The 19,143-nt window shown below is 38.8% G+C and overlaps 1 protein-coding gene across 19 annotated transcripts in view; it reads right to left on the reverse strand.

Moving 5' to 3' along the window:
* Nucleotides 1-668: 668 nt before the first annotated feature.
* gphn (gephyrin) overlaps nt 669-19,143 on the reverse strand; it is a 209,800-nt gene continuing 191,325 nt past the window's right edge. For 9 of the 19 annotated variants that reach the window (XM_018096104.2, XM_018096114.2, XM_018096106.2 and 6 more), the window contains 15 exons: nt 14,587-14,649; nt 12,629-12,671; nt 12,258-12,395; nt 11,872-11,964; nt 11,716-11,771; nt 10,932-11,051; nt 10,291-10,349; nt 9,945-10,098; nt 8,365-8,486; nt 7,734-7,821; nt 6,802-6,875; nt 5,647-5,711; nt 4,256-4,359; nt 3,503-3,599; nt 671-1,748 (listed from right to left, as the gene is read on the reverse strand). In XM_018096104.2, the coding sequence (XP_017951593.2) occupies nt 1,615-1,748; nt 3,503-3,599; nt 4,256-4,359; nt 5,647-5,711; nt 6,802-6,875; nt 7,734-7,821; nt 8,365-8,486; nt 9,945-10,098; nt 10,291-10,349; nt 10,932-11,051; nt 11,716-11,771; nt 11,872-11,964; nt 12,258-12,395; nt 12,629-12,671; nt 14,587-14,649 (1,410 nt within the window). In that variant the 3' untranslated portion in view covers nt 671-1,614. 19 annotated transcript variants of the gene reach the window in all.

Here is a 19,143-nt window from a genome sequence, read left to right on the forward strand (position 1 = left end):
CCACACCTAGGGCTCATTTTCTTGGTCTGAACCCCCCTCCTCCATCCAAACCACAGCTAAAGCAGCAGAACCCACAGGTTTCAGGTCAGGCAGGCCACAATATTATTGGCACGCACCTATGGGCGAGGCTGGCTAAGAAGTGGAATTCTGGAAAGGTGAATTAGGAAATATATATATATTGCATGGAGCTACTGCATTCCTGCACTGCCTCTGTACACTAGGTGGCACACACAGGTAAAAATACGCGCCGGAACTTTTAGCCATCTTTCAAGCTGTGTTTGATTACACTCTTAAGCCCGGGGCAGGGCTGCTCAATGAACAGATCTTGGGTTTGATCTGACACACAAAAATGATTTTGTGCAGTTCGTGACTTGCCTGAGAGCACGGCAGCCTTTCAGCTGGCTACAACATCACTGCTAGAACAAGAAAGGCCTGGCTGGGTGCCCACATGAGATGCACATTGCTTTAGATCTCTGTTCTGTGGGCACCATATTTTGAATCCTATACTTTGCAGGACAGGGATTTATGGTGTCTTCGGAGACTTTTGTGCTCGCCGCCCTCGATATAAACAATTATCCAGCGCGGCCATATTTACAACATCTCCAAACAACACCTTGGCGCAGAATGATTATAAAGACGGAGAAAAAAAAAAAGGAACGGATTTTCCATTTTTTTTTTTTAAAATAATGATCAAGGATTTAATTAATCTTGTTTCAATATCATTACAGAAAATGTTATGGTACAGAGTTCTTCAATATTTTCTTTGCTTTTTTTTATTTTAAATTTCCTATTGAATGCTGGTACACTGTTTTCTGTACAAGATCAGTTTTTGATATTTTTTTTTCTGTACATTTTTTTTTTTAAATGTATTGGTTAAAAAGGCTGTCAGCACTTAAGGAAGCAATTTTTTTTTTGTTTTTATTTAAAGAAAAGGTATTGAGTTACTGCCCAATAGTAGTGAGCTGAGCGAGGATCGCGAGCCTTGCCTTTCCTTGCTAGCAAGGTGGCGCCCCCCACCCCTGATCCCAAGTCGAATTTGGCACTGTGCACATCAACACAATTAACAAGATTAAGAACAAGCAGAGCGCTCTCTTGTGAAGCGGTTATGAAGCATACTGATAAGGGAAAGAGCAGTGTCATCTAAGCTAGTATAAAGTAAGCAGACAGCCTCGTTTAAGAGCTTCGTTATTTTTGTAGTTTAAGGATGAGAGAAACACAAGTTTTGCAGGCATCTACTGCTGTCTACTAAAAGCTACTGCTATCCGACCTAGCATTTTAACACACAAAGCAATTGCAATGACGGAAAAGGTTGCCTTGATATAATCAGAATAAAGGTTTTATAAGAGGGTTCTTTTTTTTTTTTTAATTTAGTTTTTTTCTTTTTTTTGGAAAAAGACTTTTTTTTTTCTTTTTTAGATTTTTTTTGTTTTCCTCCTCCGAAGTCATTTTTTTTTTAGTTCAAGATGTCGACTATACTGATCATCTTTTATCCAGATCCAAAAAAAAAAAAAAAAAAAAAAAAAAAAAAAGACTAGCTGTGCCGTTGCATATTACAGGATACAGTCAATGATATGTGGACATGCATCAGAGCTTCCCCCTCGCGCCCGGGCATCATCATAGCCTTCCAATAACCATGACGTCTACCACCTCTCCCTTGTGAAGTTCCACATACTGCTCTGTCTTTGGAGGTAGCATCAAAAGTCCATTGGCACTGCGCATACTCATCAGACGACTGCTCATCTGATTTCCTGTGTGAGTGATACAAAAAGAGCACAAGTCATGCCACTGCAACATTTTTATTGCTTCAGGTCTAAAATGTTAAATTCACTGTTACTGTTGCCTGTTAGGGCACCAATCCCACCCTAAAACATTACCCCCCCCCCCATTGAAATCATGTTGCACCTCCAGAAAGGGTGGGTTGAGAAGGCTTTGCACCTTTATGTACAATTAGTCAGGGGATTTATAATGAAGAGGACTTAAGTGGCCACACGTAGCAATTTCCCACCCACCACTGACGTACAGGGCTGAATCGTCAGATATGGAGGTAGAAACAATAGAAATTTTACCTCCTTCTGCTGATTTAGCCCTGAACGTAGATTTTGTTCAGGCGCCTTCAATGGGGCCTGATCAAAATCTATTAACCTGGCCAATTGACAAGTCAACCGATATTCCACAGCCTTCTGAGACATCTGTCGCCTCTTCGAGCAGCCATACACGCACCGAATATCGCACAAATGAGGTTATGTACGATATTATCGGTACGTGTATGGCCGGCTTTAATGTTAAAAGGGATTTGCTTTATGATGGTGACACGTTCCAATTCTAACAGGGACATGTCACTCTGGCTACTTAAAACCTAGTGCTGCTATTCTTTTATTCTCCCCCCAGCTGACTCCTTACTAACCTGTGTCAGTCTCTGGCATGGCTTGAAGCTGAGTAGCTTCCTAGTTGCACATAGTGGCACACTATGGGAGCGGGGCAATGTTCTCATAGGCTGGAGCACTGTTTACATTTGCCCTTCAGCTTATCAAAACGTTGTCCGGTCCCCAATCTCGCTGTCCCTCATGAAGCTGTTCAACTTCAAGCCAAAGTCCAACACAGGTTGGTAAGGGGTGAGCTGGGGAAGGCAGGAAAGAATAGCAGCACTAAGGTGTATGTAGGCATAGTGAGATACTCCTGTTAAACCTGGAATGTGCCACTATCACTGTGCATAGAATATGCTAGCCTGTGTTTCTGTCTGCAGGAATTGTCTTAGCCAATGCCAGATATAAGGCAGTTCTCATGTCTGGAAGATTGAAGAATATAAAAATAGAAGATTCCAAGGGAATCCAAGTCTAATGTTTGACTCTATGTGTAACATTTACAGCTAGTCTTAACAAGGAGCCCCAACTTGTGTACAGAAGGTATTCATCCAGAGGCATGTGGTGGTGGGATTCTTCATTGTCAGTACTTGTATTACATGGCTGGTACAGTATGGAATGATGGGCATTATAGATTAACAGCAGTTGCAAGGCACACCCAGGATAGTGCTCTTTAACTTGCTTTTTTCTTTATGTACCAAACCCCAGACTAGAGGCTGCTCCCTGTTTTATCTCTAGTGTTTCAGAAGCTTCATGGAGTGGTGAATAAATAAGGGATGCACCGAATCCACTATTTTGGGATTTGGCTGAACACCTAATCCTTTGTGAATACCGGAACCAATGTGAAACCTAATTTGCAAATGAAGCTACTGAAGGGTCAAAAATAACCGTGCGTTTGGCGAAAAATGATTTTAAGGATTCGGATTCGGTTCAGCCAGGACCATGGATTCGACCGGATACCAATCCTGCTGAAAAAGGCCGAATCCTGGATTCAGTGCACCCCTAGACTAAAGGAAACCGCTAAATGCACAGATATTCATTAGACATACACCCCGTGCCAGGCCATGATCAGAGCCAGTCTCACAAGATGTGGCAATTCCTGGCTGGAACGAGGACTTGTAAGAAAAATGGCATTTACTGACCTGTACTCTGTGCCCAAGGCAGTGGCTCTTGGTGATGCCAAGTCAGTATGCAGCGATGGTATTCTGGGCGTGGATCTAGCTTCACGTCACACGATAACTGCAGTGAGACACAGAAGAGGTTTTATGAGGAAGTGATGTAAATAGGGACAACTGATTCTATATAGGGAGCTATAGCAGGTCCCACCACTGCTGATCCACCTTTAGCACAGACACAAAGGCACAAATCCACACACCAGCCAATCCAGCTCTTGCATTTTAAGGGTGAGCTGGGAGTTGTACTGCAACAACAAAATTTCCCCTGCTGTTCCTATTACTAAAATATCCATGTTAAAAATGTATTGGGAAATCAAGTGCCGTCATCCCCACTGTAGGCAAGAAAAACATGGGTGTAGCTTGATCTTCCAGTACTGGACAGGCCCTGTCTCTTCATAACCCAATGGCACAGCATTAAGCATACTGGCTAGCAATAGGATTAATATACTATTAAATAACTAAGGCACTGGGCATGTTAAATATCACATTGGCCTGTCTCTTCCTGAGTCAACTTCTACTAATCTGATACTGTTACCCAGAATCCCAGTGTAATGTGAAAGTGATTGGTGCATGGTGGGTAATATTAGCAGGCAGTGGATGTTCCTGACTGGCGGGGGATGCCATTATTGTCATCAGTAAAAGAGATGGTACATGTTAGCACTGATATTATTTGCCCCTGCTATAGCTAGCGTAGGGGTGCGTTGGTATAAGAAGAAATACCCTGGCTTTGATGATTGTGGGTCTTGGATCCAGGATTCCCTGCATCTTTCTTAGTGCTGGTACAACAAAGAGATTACAGGTAACAACTGCTGACACAGGGTTTCCTGCAAAAGGGAGAAACCAGAGAAATATTACAATAATTCCTGTTCACTACTATTGGCAGACAAATTCTGTATTGCAATATGTGAGCAAATGCTTAAAGGAATAATGTCAGGGAAAAACATGTTTTTTTCAAAACTTAAAGTTTTGAACGCATAGTTAATAGAGCTTCTCCAGCAGAATCCTGCATTGTAATCTGTTTTTCAAAAACACAGATTTTTTTATATTTAATTTTGAAATTTCACATGGGGCTAGCCATATTCTTCATTTCCCAGGGTGTCACAGCCATGTGACCTGTGCTCTGATAAACTTCAGTCACACTTTACTGCTGAGCTGCAAGTTGGAGTGATATCCCCCCTCCCAGCAGCCAATCAGCAGAACAATGGGAAGGGAGCAAGATAGCAGCTCCCAGTAGGTATCAGAATAGCACTCAATAGTAAGGAATCCAAGTCCGGCTTGGGACTCCTCGAGTTACATGGGAGTAGGAGAAACAATAGGTTACCTGAAAGCAGTTCTAATGTGTAGCGCTGGCTCCTTCTGAAAGCTCAGACTCAGGCACAATGCACTGAGATGGCGCCTACACACCAATATTACAGCTAAAAATACATTTGTTGGTTCAAGAATAACATTTTAAATGGTAGAGTGAATTATTTGTTATCTAAACAGTGTAATTTAGAAATAAAAAGTACCCCATAAAAATGATGACAGGATCCTTTTAAACTTTTAATATGTTTCAGATGAACCTATTCTAAGCAACTTTTTAACTGGTCTCCTTTTTTTTATGGTTTATAAATTATTAGCTGTCCTAGTCTGCCTCTTTCTGGCCTGTAGTTAAAAATGCTATCTGGTTGTCAGGGTCACTGACCCTGGAAACTAAAAAAAAAGCATATTGACCGTGAGGGTTCAGGTTTATTGTTTATTCTTATTTTTATGCTTTATTTTCAGGCCTCCTCATAGTGATTATACTTCATAATTTCCAAGCGGCTGTCTGGTTGCTAAGGTAATTAAGCAGTGTAATAATAATAATAATAATAATACATGTATAGCGCTTCCCTGTGGGTACATTTTCTTCAGTATTAACAACTCTTGTTATCTTTGATTTTTTTTAAAAAAAATTGAAATAATTCAAATCCACAAAAAAAAAGATCAATTGCAATTTTCGAGTTAATCATACTGGAAGGTAAATTTAAGGTGAATTATCACTTTAAGTCTTGTGTAACTCAGGTTCTATCAGGCTTTGCGACTCATATTCTAATGCCCAATTGCAGAGCCGTCTTGTGATAGTAACGCACCTGGGAGTGCAAATATGATTTTCCTTACACCATCGATGTCCAAGGTTGCGAAGGTGGTTGGCAAGCTGCAAGTCAAGGGACAGTCATTAGTTAAATGAATGTTATTCATGCTGTTTTCATTCAGTGCAAGTCCATATATGCAAATATATATATATAGGCAGTTTTCATTCTATTTTGACTGAGTCTTGGAGGCCACAACTTAGATAACTGGTTATGTTTCTGTAATACATTTTGAGACTGACTAACTCTTCTGGTACTGTGTTTCTGGACTGTTTTGCTGCTTATACTCTAGCTTGCTCCTTGGTCCCGACTCCAAATCGAGGCCCTTACACCAATGGTAGAACATCAGTGCCCCCCCAATAGTAGAACATCAGTGCCCCCCCAATAGTAGAACATCAGTGCCCCCCCAATAGTAGAACATCAGTGCCCCCCCCAATAGTAGAACATCAGTGCCCCCCCCAATAGAAGAACATCAGAGCCCCCCCCAATAGTAGAACATCAGTGCCCCCCCCAATAGAAGAACATCAGAGCCCCCCCCAATAGAAGAACATCAGAGCCCCCCCCAATAGAAGAACATCAGAGCCCCCCCCAATAGTAGAACATCAGAGCCCCCCCAATAGTAGAACATCAGAGCCCCCCCAATAGTAGAACATCAGAGCCCCCCCAATAGTAGAACATCAGAGCCCCCCCAATAGTAGAACATCAGAGCCCCCCCAATAGTAGAACATCAGAGCCCCCCAATAGTAGACCATTAGAGCCCCCCCAATAGTAGAACATCAGTGCCCCCCAATAGTAGAACATCCGTGCCCCCCCGCTCCCCCTAAAAAAGCAAGAATATTAGATTTCCTATAAGTAATTATAATAATGACCACCAACTGTAACGATGACCCAAAAACTGGGAATATAAATAATTCCAATACTACATGTGCACCTCGTATTGTTATAATAACAATATGTGAAAATATTTGTACTTTTTCAGCTGTTTTTTCTTATTAATATACCATGACCCCAAATAGTAAAAATGATCCTCCTCCCCATTGCGACAATATAAAGGGCTTTAAGTAGCAAGTATATTAGTGTCTCCAACAGTAACAATATCAGTGAACATCAATATTAAACATATCAGTGAATTGTAAGCCACAATAAAATGCTTACCCTGGCTTCATAAATACTCGACCAAAATGGATTTGTGCGTGGAGATCAATATCCAGGACCTGCTTAAGGTAATCCTGTACCAAGAGAACATCAGATTATCAGGGAGAGCAGCAATGTGCTGTCACATGTGTTTCATTCAAAGTGGGCCATGGATATAAATATATCACAAGATGCTATGATAAATGAACAGAAAATACCATTAGAATGAGAAGAACTCATTAGAGAAGGCAGAGCTGCATTGGCAACACAGGAATGGGTCAGTTACCCAGAATGCTAGTCTAGATATTTCTGGAAATGAATGAATCATTCCTAAAAACTAACTGAACATAAAAAAAAAACAAATACAATGGTTCTGCCATTAACAGGATGGTGATGGGAGTTGCTAATTCCCAAGGAATATTGCAGGGTTATCAGTTTATTTTCATTGCAATATGGAAATTAATTGTAAAATATAAAAGCTTCAGTAATGTTTTACTGAATATTGCCAAGACAATGATAATATTGATCCCTAAGTCTTCCTGTTCTTCCTACATCCAGTCCAGCTTCCTAATGCCCCACCTATTAGTCTCCGGTGTAGCCCTTACATACCTTCCAGGTCCTACTGGCACCCCCCATGCAATGACCTGTACAATTCATTCTGCACTATACTGCTGCCCCATGCCCATAATGCACCCTAGACCCCAAAGTCTATGTAGTCTTAAAGAACAGCTGCACAGTACTCTAAAGTGACCATGGGCTGTGGCCATAGGAAGCAGCATAGACACCCTATATAGAGTTAGGGCTTTAGCTACTCTAAACCATACACTTTGGGCATCTAAACTAATATCTCTACCCCTGTACAACCAACAGATGTTTTACACTTCCTGTACACTTGCGCCACGATCTCCAGTGTGTATTTGCCACTTTACTGTGTATTTGCAGAAAATGCTCACCTTCTCCCCCATGGATACGCCCCCTGATGTGATGATGACATCGGCACGGCTTATACCTTCATTTAAGGCATTTAACAGGTCATCTGGGCTGTAAAGAAATGTAACAACATAGCAATGAACTAGATGTATTTGATGGTATGTGCCAATGGGTAAATAGAAAATTGCCATTTTAAGAATTAAAGGCCGCCTCCTGGGATCAAAGGATTCACAGTGCACACAAACAAGCCAAGGCACACATGCTAAGCCCCATCAGACAATTAATGGACAGAGTTCTGCCTTTTTATTTCTTGCCATTATTTCTGGTCATGTGACCTCGGAGGGGGCACACAGCCCATCACTAAATGGCGGCTCAAGGGAAAGGATGTAAAAGGGCAATATTCACTGATATATATATTCCAGTATGGTGAGATTTTTTAAAAGGTCACTTAACATAATATAAACTATCTGTTGGTTAAGTATTCATTCTGGGGGTATAGTTTTCCTTAAAAAGAAAATTGGGCAGTGAGAGATCCAACACTGGAATATCACCAGCATAGAATGAGCTACTGGGGAAGCAGCAGGAACTTGGCCTTGTGCTGCTGAAGACAACTATGACTAGTGCTAGCCTTTACATTGGCATACAGGTTCTTACTTGTCTCCCACAATCCCCAGGTTGATGGTCGGGTAGCCGTGTTCCTGAATTGTTGCTAATAGTGTAGACCGGTTGCTGTCACGGATTTTTCCCGGCAAGAGGTCATCTTCAGGATTCAAAAGCTACAAAGAATGAAGCAGATGTCACGTATTGCTGCAGTGTATATTAAGTCATCACTCTGTACCAAGTACAGGGGTCACATAGGACATTCTGTATCCAAACAGACCCAAAATATATAATGGTCTACAAGAAACAAGCTTGATGGTGATGGTGATGCAAATGCTCCAGATTTCAGCTGAATTTCACCAATCAATCTAGTGAAGTCCTTCTGCAAACAGGCCTAGGGTAACAGCTGAAATATCTACTGTTAATCAGCGATCAACACCATGGAGAGAACCTCTTTCTGTGGTTATAAGCACCCCAAAAGTCAAGCATTTATGTCACGAGCCTGAAGTTGTCTTCCTTATTCTTTTATGCCACAACCAGATATCGGGGTAAATAAAGCAGTTTAAGGCTGATGCCACATGCGGCGTAGGGCTGATTTTTTCGGCAAGCGGAAAAACGCTTGCCGAAAATTCAGCCCTACGCCTGCTACTTGTGCCTGCACCTGAATGAATGGGATACGCTCGGGTGCAGGCACATGTAGCCGATATACGCATGAAAACGCAAGACTTTGCATTCTCTCGCGTTTTCGTGCGTATATCGGCTACATGTGCCTGCACCCGAGCGTATCTCATTCATTGGGTGCAGGCACAAGTAGCAGGCGTAGGGCTGAATTTTCAGCAAGCGTTTTTTCCGCTTGCTGAAAAAATCAGCCCTACGCCGCTTGTGGCATCAGCCTAATACTGAATCCTAACCCATACCCACAGTCTGGTTCATATTCACTGCAACCCCAACTCTTATTAAACTATTAAGCGTACAATTTAATTGTCACTTTTTATTACTTACTCTTTATTATCTTCCCATTCAGCCCCTCTCCTATTCATATGTCAGTCTCTCATTTAAACCACTGCCTGGTTGCTATGGTAAACAAGACCCTAGCAACCAGATAGCTGCTGAAATGCCAAATTGGAGACCTGCTGAACAAAAATGCTAAATACCTAAAAACCTCCCAAAAATAAAGAATTAAAATAATTGACACCGAGGGGCACATTTACTAATCCACGAATCCAAATCACGAATGGGAAAAAATCGTATTGGAAACGAAAATTTAGGAAGATCGCAAATATCACGAAAATGCTTACGAAAAAATCGTATTAGTCACGATAATATCGTATTGGCGATCCGAAAGTCACTAAATTTTCGTACCGAACAATTGTAAACAGCGGTAAAACATTTCCGATTTTTTCGTGCAAACGTCCGAAAAAGTCGTGCGCTGTGCGAAAAAGTCGTGCGGACGCCCGAAAAAATCGGTGAAAGTACGCTCGGAGCGTTTGCATGAACGCTCGAGCGTTCGTGCTTTTGTAAGTGTGCCCCTAAATGTCTCAGTATATCACTATTATATAAATTTAATTTAAAGGCGAACAACCCCTTTAGAAAATGTACATTCAATGTACATATAATTTGCCAACTAGACAAACCTCATTTCCTGTTGACATGACGGCGACGACTGGAAATTTGTGGACTTCCACTTCTGTGACACCAACAGTTGCTAGCAGGCCGATTTCTGAAGGACCCATATGGGTGCCCTTCGCCAGTACGCACTCTCCTCTTTTAATGTCATGGCCAATTGGTCTAGAAGCACAAGAAAACCATCACAATGATCCTACTTTGCGCATCTATTACACCTCAGGCACAAACATCAGAATTATTTGTTGATGTATATGTCTATGTACTTCCATAATCTGGACCTTCACTCTCTTTGAAAGTTACTTTTATTTATTTTTTTATTTATTTAGTTTTTGAATTATTTTCCTTTTTTCTTACCTGATATCCTGGCCTGGACGAGCTTGCACCAAGATACGTACTTCTAGCTCCTCCGTTCCCTACGAAATAATGCAAAATACCAGGTGATTAATCTACACTGATACCTTTAAACCTATATAATAGATAACAAATCAGATTCATCAAAGGCCTTGTTCACACTACTGATTAAGCTGGACCAAGTCAGTTGCTCCAGAGATCTTCAAGATTTACCTTAGTATAATAAGGTATATAGGGTTGTTTGTTCATATTACTCACCCTAACTTTGTGCCTGTTTTTACAGTTCCAAAAAAAACAAGCTGGAACATACCATACAACTGAATTATGTTTAAAGGTTTCTTTAGACGTAGTTCCATAGGGGTAAAAACGTTTATTGTGCTGAGTTTAATGGATATAATTGCTTACATAGAGTAGAATTTTTCAATAGAGGGTTGACATGTAACCTGACAAGCCTCAGAGGAGCCGAAAGTCACACATAAACTTGCAAGACAGTATACATATCTCTAAAGTTTAAAAATATAACTTGTTTCAAGGGTTATGGATCAGGAGACAACATATATTTCAGATTAAACTGGTTACAATTAGGAGAACCTCCACAACTGGGAGTTGACATATGTATAATAATCAATAGGACAGGTACTTACATCATCTGACTCCCTTATTAGTTCCGTGTCTTCCACTTGGACCACAGCATCAGCACCACACGGGATAGGGGCACCTGTTGTTACTCTCATAACCTGCCCTGGCATCACTGTCTGAGTTGGCTGAAGAAAAATAATAAACAGCCACCTAAAATGGGCGCTTACATCCATGGTGTCCTTCAAAACATGACTAAAATCAAAATCGTCTGCATGTATCCTTCCCAACTTACACTGGTAGACTCATAAGTGATTATGCATGTGACCTGTGTTATCCTAAATAGGCATCATCTTTGTTATTTGCTATTTCATTACTGTACTCCCAAGACAATTTTGTAAAGGGTCTTGTCTTAGCATAAACCTAACATTATATGTTGCCATTATACATGGGATGAAAAGATTAAGGTCTGTCATGACGCCAATTGCCCATAACCATAGATTTCCTGTTGTAGACAATTCCACAGTCGAGGATACATATTTCTCAACAGACTAGTGTATATATTTTTTCTTTGCCTTTATTTTTTTATTATTCTTATTTGGTGAAATGAAAGATACTGGTTTTCACTATCAAAAACAATGATAGTAACAGGAACATGAAGTAAATATGCCGTAATCATGCAGGCCTTCCTTTTTCTTTTATAAGAAAATACCCATAGTTTTAGCTGTTTGTAAATGCTTCTCCCTCTACTTCCTGGTCCCCTATAATCTACATCTGATCTAGCTTCTTCAGCTTCTTTTACTGATCCTAAAGTAAAGAAACAAATAAATATGCATAAAATTAATAACCCACCTGCTCTCCAGCTTGGGATTCACCAATGATGAAACGATCTCCAGGGCCATCGGCAGCTGTGAAAATGGCACATACAAACAACAGAGATTGAGTAAACAAACAATATATAGGGCTTAATAGGCAGAAAAGATTCCCACACAAAGCCTTTAAACCTACCTCTTACTGCATATCCATCTTTTACTGATGCAGGAAATGGAGGTAAATTGTCTTTTGCGTATACCTCTTGGGCAAGCACGCGGCCCATTCCATCTAGAGAAAGGTAGAGTTTGGATCAATACCAGTAATTGTTGGCAAAAAGTTCTTAGCAATGGACTATTGGCTTTCACATGTTATTAGAGGGAACAGCAAATCATTTCACGATACAGCCAAGTGCAGGGTTGGAAAATCACACAGCGATAAAGCGATCTAATCTATATTGGCAAAGTTATTTCTATAAACAGCATCTTTGTAGGAGATGTCACTGAATGGATGGTCCCTTAATTTAGTCCATATAGCTCATGAGGTGGAATCCAAATACCAAAAGTATAGCTAGGATACTGTACCTCGATAATTTATTATTTCAGTTCCAAGAACAGGCGTCATTTCCAAAACTGTGATAAATGCTTTGTCCATAGATGTTAGTGGAAAGGGAGACATGCGGTGTCTTCTTGCTACCTTGGTGATATCAACAGCACTGTGACCTTCGCATCAAAAGATGAAGAGTTAATACATATAGTTGCAAGAGTCACTTTTCCATGACTCTTCATTGACTCCAAGTCTGCTACTGAGCATCAACCCAGCTTAAGAATTCAGAAGAGTTCTCAATACCTGAGCTATGTGTTGGCTGCACACAGGCCAGAGTTTAATCATCAATGAATCAAATTTCCACTGAGGCAGCAGTCATACATACTTATATATATATATATTTACTTACTAGCTCTAAGAATGTTCTCCTTGCTGCTACATCTGGATTGGACCTGGAAAGCAAGAAAGACCTCCATCAGCTAAGGTGATAAGTCAAGAACACACATGGAATTCTACCACAGAATGCCATAGTGCCTTGTGCCATTGCTCAGCAATGTGCAACAACACTTAGGGCTTGCAATCCATGGGCAGGCTCCTAAGAATATTTGTTTGTTTTTATTAGGTAATTCATCAATTTCCAGTTAGATGGGTCCTCTAGGAAAAAAAACCTACATGAAAACATGACATTTCCATACTTCATGTATAAGATATAGATAAAAGGACCATACAATAATCACTCAAAAATTGTAATGGAGTGCAACAGTAATGAAAGTATATTACAAAGGTTTTCAGATACAAATATAACATGGGAGGGCTTTTTGCTTTTGGTCAATAACCTTAAGGTCCTTACAAAAATGGAAACAGCTTTTACTTCTTGGCATTTCCAATTCCTAGAATTTGTAATTTAATAATAATAATAATAATGTGACCTTAACAACATACCAGTGCGACCAACAGTATGATTTAGCACAGTGGGCAAATACATTTGCTGTTTCCCAGCTTCTATGCTACATACAGGAGCCTGACCATAAACTGCAGCAATTTACATTCACACAACATGTTGAATTGTACCAAGCAACACAGCCTACTTGCTGTAATGGAACAATTTATGACATTCATGTTGCAACTAATGATGGTTTATGACTGTCCTTCCTAGAAAAGAAATGATGATTTAACAAATCAAAGTTGATAACGGTTCATCAAAAAAAAAAATAGTTTTTTTAGCTTTGGTTCAGATTTGCTTGGAAAAAAACCCTGAAACTATTTGTCAATTGAACAGCCTTAAATGCATATTTAATGCAGCTATCAATTCAAAAAGAGAAATTAATTGGATCATGGAGATACTCTAGTCTTCAGTCTGGTGGATACATTTTTTGTAATTTATAATATCCATAATATTGTTATATACTTAAAATTGTGAGCTTATTTTAGAAACAAATAGAAGGTTACACAGACTGACAGTTTCATAAATTAAACTAAATATGAAGAAGCATTTTGGTGAATCTTACTAAAAGGTCATCAAAATACCAGAAAAATATTGACTTTGCTACAGAACAGTCATTGAGAAAACGATTATATAAAAGCCAATGAAAAACTGTCAATGCCAAAGATTATATTTCAATCTCTTTATTCAGACTTGTGTGTTAATAGAATTTATTTGAAAGGGTTTTTCACACTGGTGGGCAGCTTGGCTCCATCTTTAATAAATGCTAGTAAATAAAGTCGGTATCAGACTTTGGGAGTTATTGAGTCCAAGAACTTTGTTGTTCTTTAGGTACTGGATGAATTTGTGGTTGCAAAGCTGTCTCTGGGATAACAATCAATGGCTACTTTCAAACTCTGTAATAATAATGAACTGTATTAACAATGTTGTATATGGAAATGCTTAGTTTTTGTGCGACTAAATCTTTAAATATACATAAGTGAATTTGATTTCAAGAAACAAATGCTGAACCAAAAATTTGGCTGTCAACGAGAGATGAATGTGAAGTTGCGGAGCAGATTGTGTGTAATGTTTAAAAGGACACCTCCTAAAGATGATCAACACTTATGGGCTCGACAGACACAAGTGTAAAACAGAACTGTGAGTAGACGCGGTTCAACAAATTTTGAATGGTGGAATGAAACTAGGAAAAACACAAACGTCCTACAAATAAACAATAGACTAGTAAAGAACTAGTGTGGAGAAAACAGATATCCAAAGGACACAAGAGAATAGCTAATAAGAGAAAAATGTTAGTGGAAAGACAGCGCTAAGGAAGTAAAATGAGAGTCAAGAATTTTCACAAAGTATAATAAGGAGCTCAAACTCATAGCGCAAAGCATCTTTTGCGGATGGAAGCAGCTCCTTTGATCAGTAATAGTTACTCTTGTTTCGCAGCCTCTATTCCTCCTGAGTTCATCTTTAAGCCCTTCCAATTTATAGTGGAGCTATTGCATGGACAAAAACAAAAGATTGAAAATAAGCAGAGACACTTAAGATTGTTGTTTCAAATTGCAGACACGGGTTGAAGATTAACTAAGAAATCGTCCCTTTGATGGAGGCTGTCAGATTTATATAAACTGGAATAAGCATATTTATATATTCTTCATGGGAATTTTTTCCATAATAAATTATGCGGGTGAAAAAATTATCCTGGTGGCAATGTAACAATGGACATACAAAGTCAATTAGGAACTCTTTTGAGAAAAAAAAAACACATCTTGGCAGTCAAATAGTTTGCATTCATAGCACAGTCTCTGAATGAAGGTTTACTTTCATTATTTAGTCATTTGGAACAACCTTTACAGATGTTTTTACTATTAAAACAATGTTTGGATTAAGTTGTGGCCAATGGAAAAAGCAGAAATATCATCAATATATCTAAAGACAATGTAATTTTTTTTAAACTGATCAAATAATGTTCTAGTGCATGGTTATATATGTGGTTCTATGATTTGGAGGTATTAAGAAATACTTGAATAAAATGTAATTTTTGTTTCACAAAAACTACAACCCTTACAATACCTGTACGATTACAGCACCGTGCAACTAACAAATAGGTAAAACGTAAAACAATATTCAGTCTTCCAGTGATCTAGCTTGATATGAACCAATCCATTCCCCGATGGGACATATGGAAACCGTTGGCCTTCTACAGGTATGGGATCCATTATCCAGAAACCCGCTAGCCAGAAAGATCCAAATTATGGAAAGCCTGTCTCCCATAGACTCCATTTTAATCAAATAATTTAGATTTTTCAAATTGATTTCATTTTTGTCTGTAATAATAAAACAGATTTTACTTGATCCCAACAAAGATATAATTAAACCTTATTGGATGTTTTATTGATTAGCAGACTTAAGATTTGGAGATCCAAATTACGGAAAGACCCCTTATCCGGAATACTCTTGGTCCCAAGCATTCTGGATAACGGGTCCTATACCATTTTTCTACTATTACCAGCTAGGTATTACTTGTCTCTTTAGCTTGGATTTTCTTTCTTGTAGCAATGGTCCAGCCAACTGAATCTAATATGATCATTGTAGCAAAGTCTAAGGGGCTGATTTATCAACGTTCAAATTTGATTAGTATTTTGATAAATAACTCCGCATCTACAACCTGTACTTATTGAAAAAGAATGGCTAGGGCCTTCATATACTATAACATTCTGCATTTGACATTTGAATTCAAAGGAAGCAATGGTTCCCTTCCATGCAAGTATGGCAGATGACTTCCTCACTTAGAATTTTATATGGAAAAGAAAAAATGACTACAAATCAAGGATTAAGGATTCTGTAGTTGACGACCATCTAATTGCATAGTAATATTAGGTAACAAAAACCAACAACAATATGAGAAGCCCTAACCATGAGCATCCCCCTCCAGTCAACCACAGCATTTTATTGTGCACATACAGCTTGAAAATAATGGTCTTGGAGTAGTTCAATGAACAAATCCAATAAACAGATTATGATCATTAATTATATTTTGGAAATAAGGGATTCAATGTAAAGGGCCAGTTGTGTATCATTTAGGGTTATTGCTGAATTTTGAATAATGATACAAATTCAATGATAGAAATTATAGATCAACTGAAAATTATACTGAACTCCTACACTTTACTACTCTACTGTATCTATATTATATTATTATTATTATATATATTATATTTCTCTGTATATAGCACTGTACTTTTCATCAAAGTTTGCTTGCTTATTTACATTTGCAGTTAACACAGCCGTTGACTTATCTAGGAATCACATAATATTTTTTTGTATTAGTTATCCAATGTTTTTTAATCTACTGGGTAGAGATTTGTGATAGAATGTAATGATTGCATGGTTGGCCTGCAGGAACATATTTCATTCCTTGTACAAAGACGGCTTGGGTTAATTATATCAACAGAAGCAACTGGCTCTTCTCTGAATGCATTTTCCATGGGACAAAGGGCTTCTATGGAAGATATTAACAAAAGGTTGTTGAAATATTACAAGGGGAACGGGCATCAACAAATATTCTGTAAGGATTTCTGTATTACTACTTATTTATGTTCTAATAATATCACTCTCCTTGGCGGTCATCTCTGTTTGATAATTTATCATATATAATGTTCACACAAACTCATAGCTACTTATAAACATTGATAAGCTTGATTCTAGTTTCTCAACCAGTTACCTGTGACCCCAAGCAACGTCCCATCAAATTTATTTTGGCAGCGTAGGCAAAAATGATCTTTTGTGCACAAATGTGTGCGCAAAGGAATGGGTGTGTCTGATTAAATACTAAATGAGGTGTTTCCGCACAAAAGTCTTAGTGGCCTGATGGTTCAATGGCCTGTCATAGGAAACGGATTTCTTATTAAAATAAATTCAATTTGAAAGCAGTTTCCTGAGAACCACAGCTCTACACCATGGCTGACCCACTGGGGGCACAAGGGTTCTTGTTCTTTGTATGATGTCATAGCCCTCAAACATGAGGGATAACAAATAATTGGTACGCTGTGTGCAAAACAAGTTCACAGCACTGTTCTCTACTACAAATACTAGTTTCTACCGTGTGTCCTTTTGTGAACTTTTATGATTGCTAAAGCTCAGGAAGTCCCCAGTCTGTAACACATGCCCTAAGTGAGGGATATTCCCCAGATGGCCCAGAGATTGTGACCAGTTTGTGCCCCTAATATTTGATGAGAGGGGCCAAAAGTTGGGATGGGAATATGGCTCTTTCATCTCTAAGAGGCTTCAACAAATTGTCAACACATTATTCCCTTGCCTGTGGGTAATAGGGCATATAAAACTGCCTAATCTTGCCTCATTTACTGATATACCTAAGGAAGTACCTCACTAATGATTAAAAATATACCTATATTATTAAGAATCACTTGTGCCTGCATTATATCTTACATGAAGAACAGCTGGGAAAGAGAGTAGCCATGTAACAGCCAGCTGCCATGGAAAGTGGGAAAATGGTTTGACAACCGCTGGCCTACTACATTGGATTTTGATATTATTAAGCAGCCTATTATTACACCGTGCAAATCATTAGTAAGATAGCTGAAGGAGACCAAAGAAGATCATTTGCATGTTGGTTACAGAGATAATACAACATGAAATCTATTGCCAGACAATCAGTTACAATCATTAAAGTTTTTTTTACACTGTACAAAAACCACACTTACCTGTGCCCTTTATAAAAAGACTGTAATGTATGTTTTAAGTCAGCCCTTCATAATGGCAACATACTTCTATCTATTCGTGATACAGCAGCCACAGTTTGACCCAAAATGGTAATTATATACTGGTTTACTTGATTCACAACAAAACCAATTTAGCTAGAATTATAATAAATAACAGTTTTCAATAATAAAATATAAAAAAATAAGGAAAACCCCACATTTTATAAATATGCTATTTTAAAACATTTATCATATAAGATCTATTTGGCAGGTGGCTAACCATGGGTATAACTAATTATGTAAGAAAACATAGTTATGTTTCAGGGATTACAGCAATTTTAGTTTCATGTGTAGAGACATGAAGGCTTCCCCCACTCCCAATGCAAATCTAGCAAAAAAAAAAAAAAAAATATTGGGAATGTTCCCACTCTAATTCAATGTATGTCCTTTGTCTGTCTTCTCTTCACCTCACCCAAGTTCCCACTGAAGCTTCTACCTTTCTGTGGAATTCTCTTCCATGACCTTCCCTCCTAGACTTCTCTTCTCCCTCTAAACCTTCAAAGCCTCCCTAATGACCCACCTGTTAAAAAGAAGCCCATTTGATGCATGATGGATTATCAGTAGGAAACATAACAAAAAAAATCACCTGTTCTTTACAACAACCTTATGTGTCGATCGTTTCCCTTCCCTTTAGTGAAAGATCTTATGAGCAGGGCTCTCATATTCTCCTGTTTTCTGTAGCAGTTAATTTATTGTAAGATCCCTGTTTGTTCTATTATTATTTTATTAAGTTCTACAAACTATTGCTGCATAAATACCTGATGATACCCATGATTAACCATTTCCAAATATAATTTTTAGGGTCTGAAACTTACCTTATGTGGTCCTCCAACCCAGCGTTCCTTCTCCAAATCTTCTGTAGGAGAGATCAAGTACCCTTCACCCTGACTATGAGCACTGCACCTGCTCTGCATCCTGGACTTGGAGAAGGGCCAAGCCAGAGGATCACAGAAGGTAGGTTTTTGGGGCTCTAACTACAGTGGCATATGATTACTAATCATGAGATGTTGAACAGCAACCCCATGATTCATAATATAATGTGGCGTTAAACATGGTGCTTTAGGTTCCTTATACCGTTCCATTTATCCCTTGAATAAGGCCCTCTGTATGTACGCAATCTTCTTGCCAATTAAAAATGCTAAAAGATAAAATACTTATGATCTCCACTGCTCCCTAATATTCCAACAAAAGCAACTGATGGAAAAACCT

This window comes from Xenopus tropicalis, chromosome 8, assembly GCF_000004195.4.
Source record: "Xenopus tropicalis strain Nigerian chromosome 8, UCB_Xtro_10.0, whole genome shotgun sequence".
Taxonomy (NCBI): domain Eukaryota; kingdom Metazoa; phylum Chordata; class Amphibia; order Anura; family Pipidae; genus Xenopus; species Xenopus tropicalis.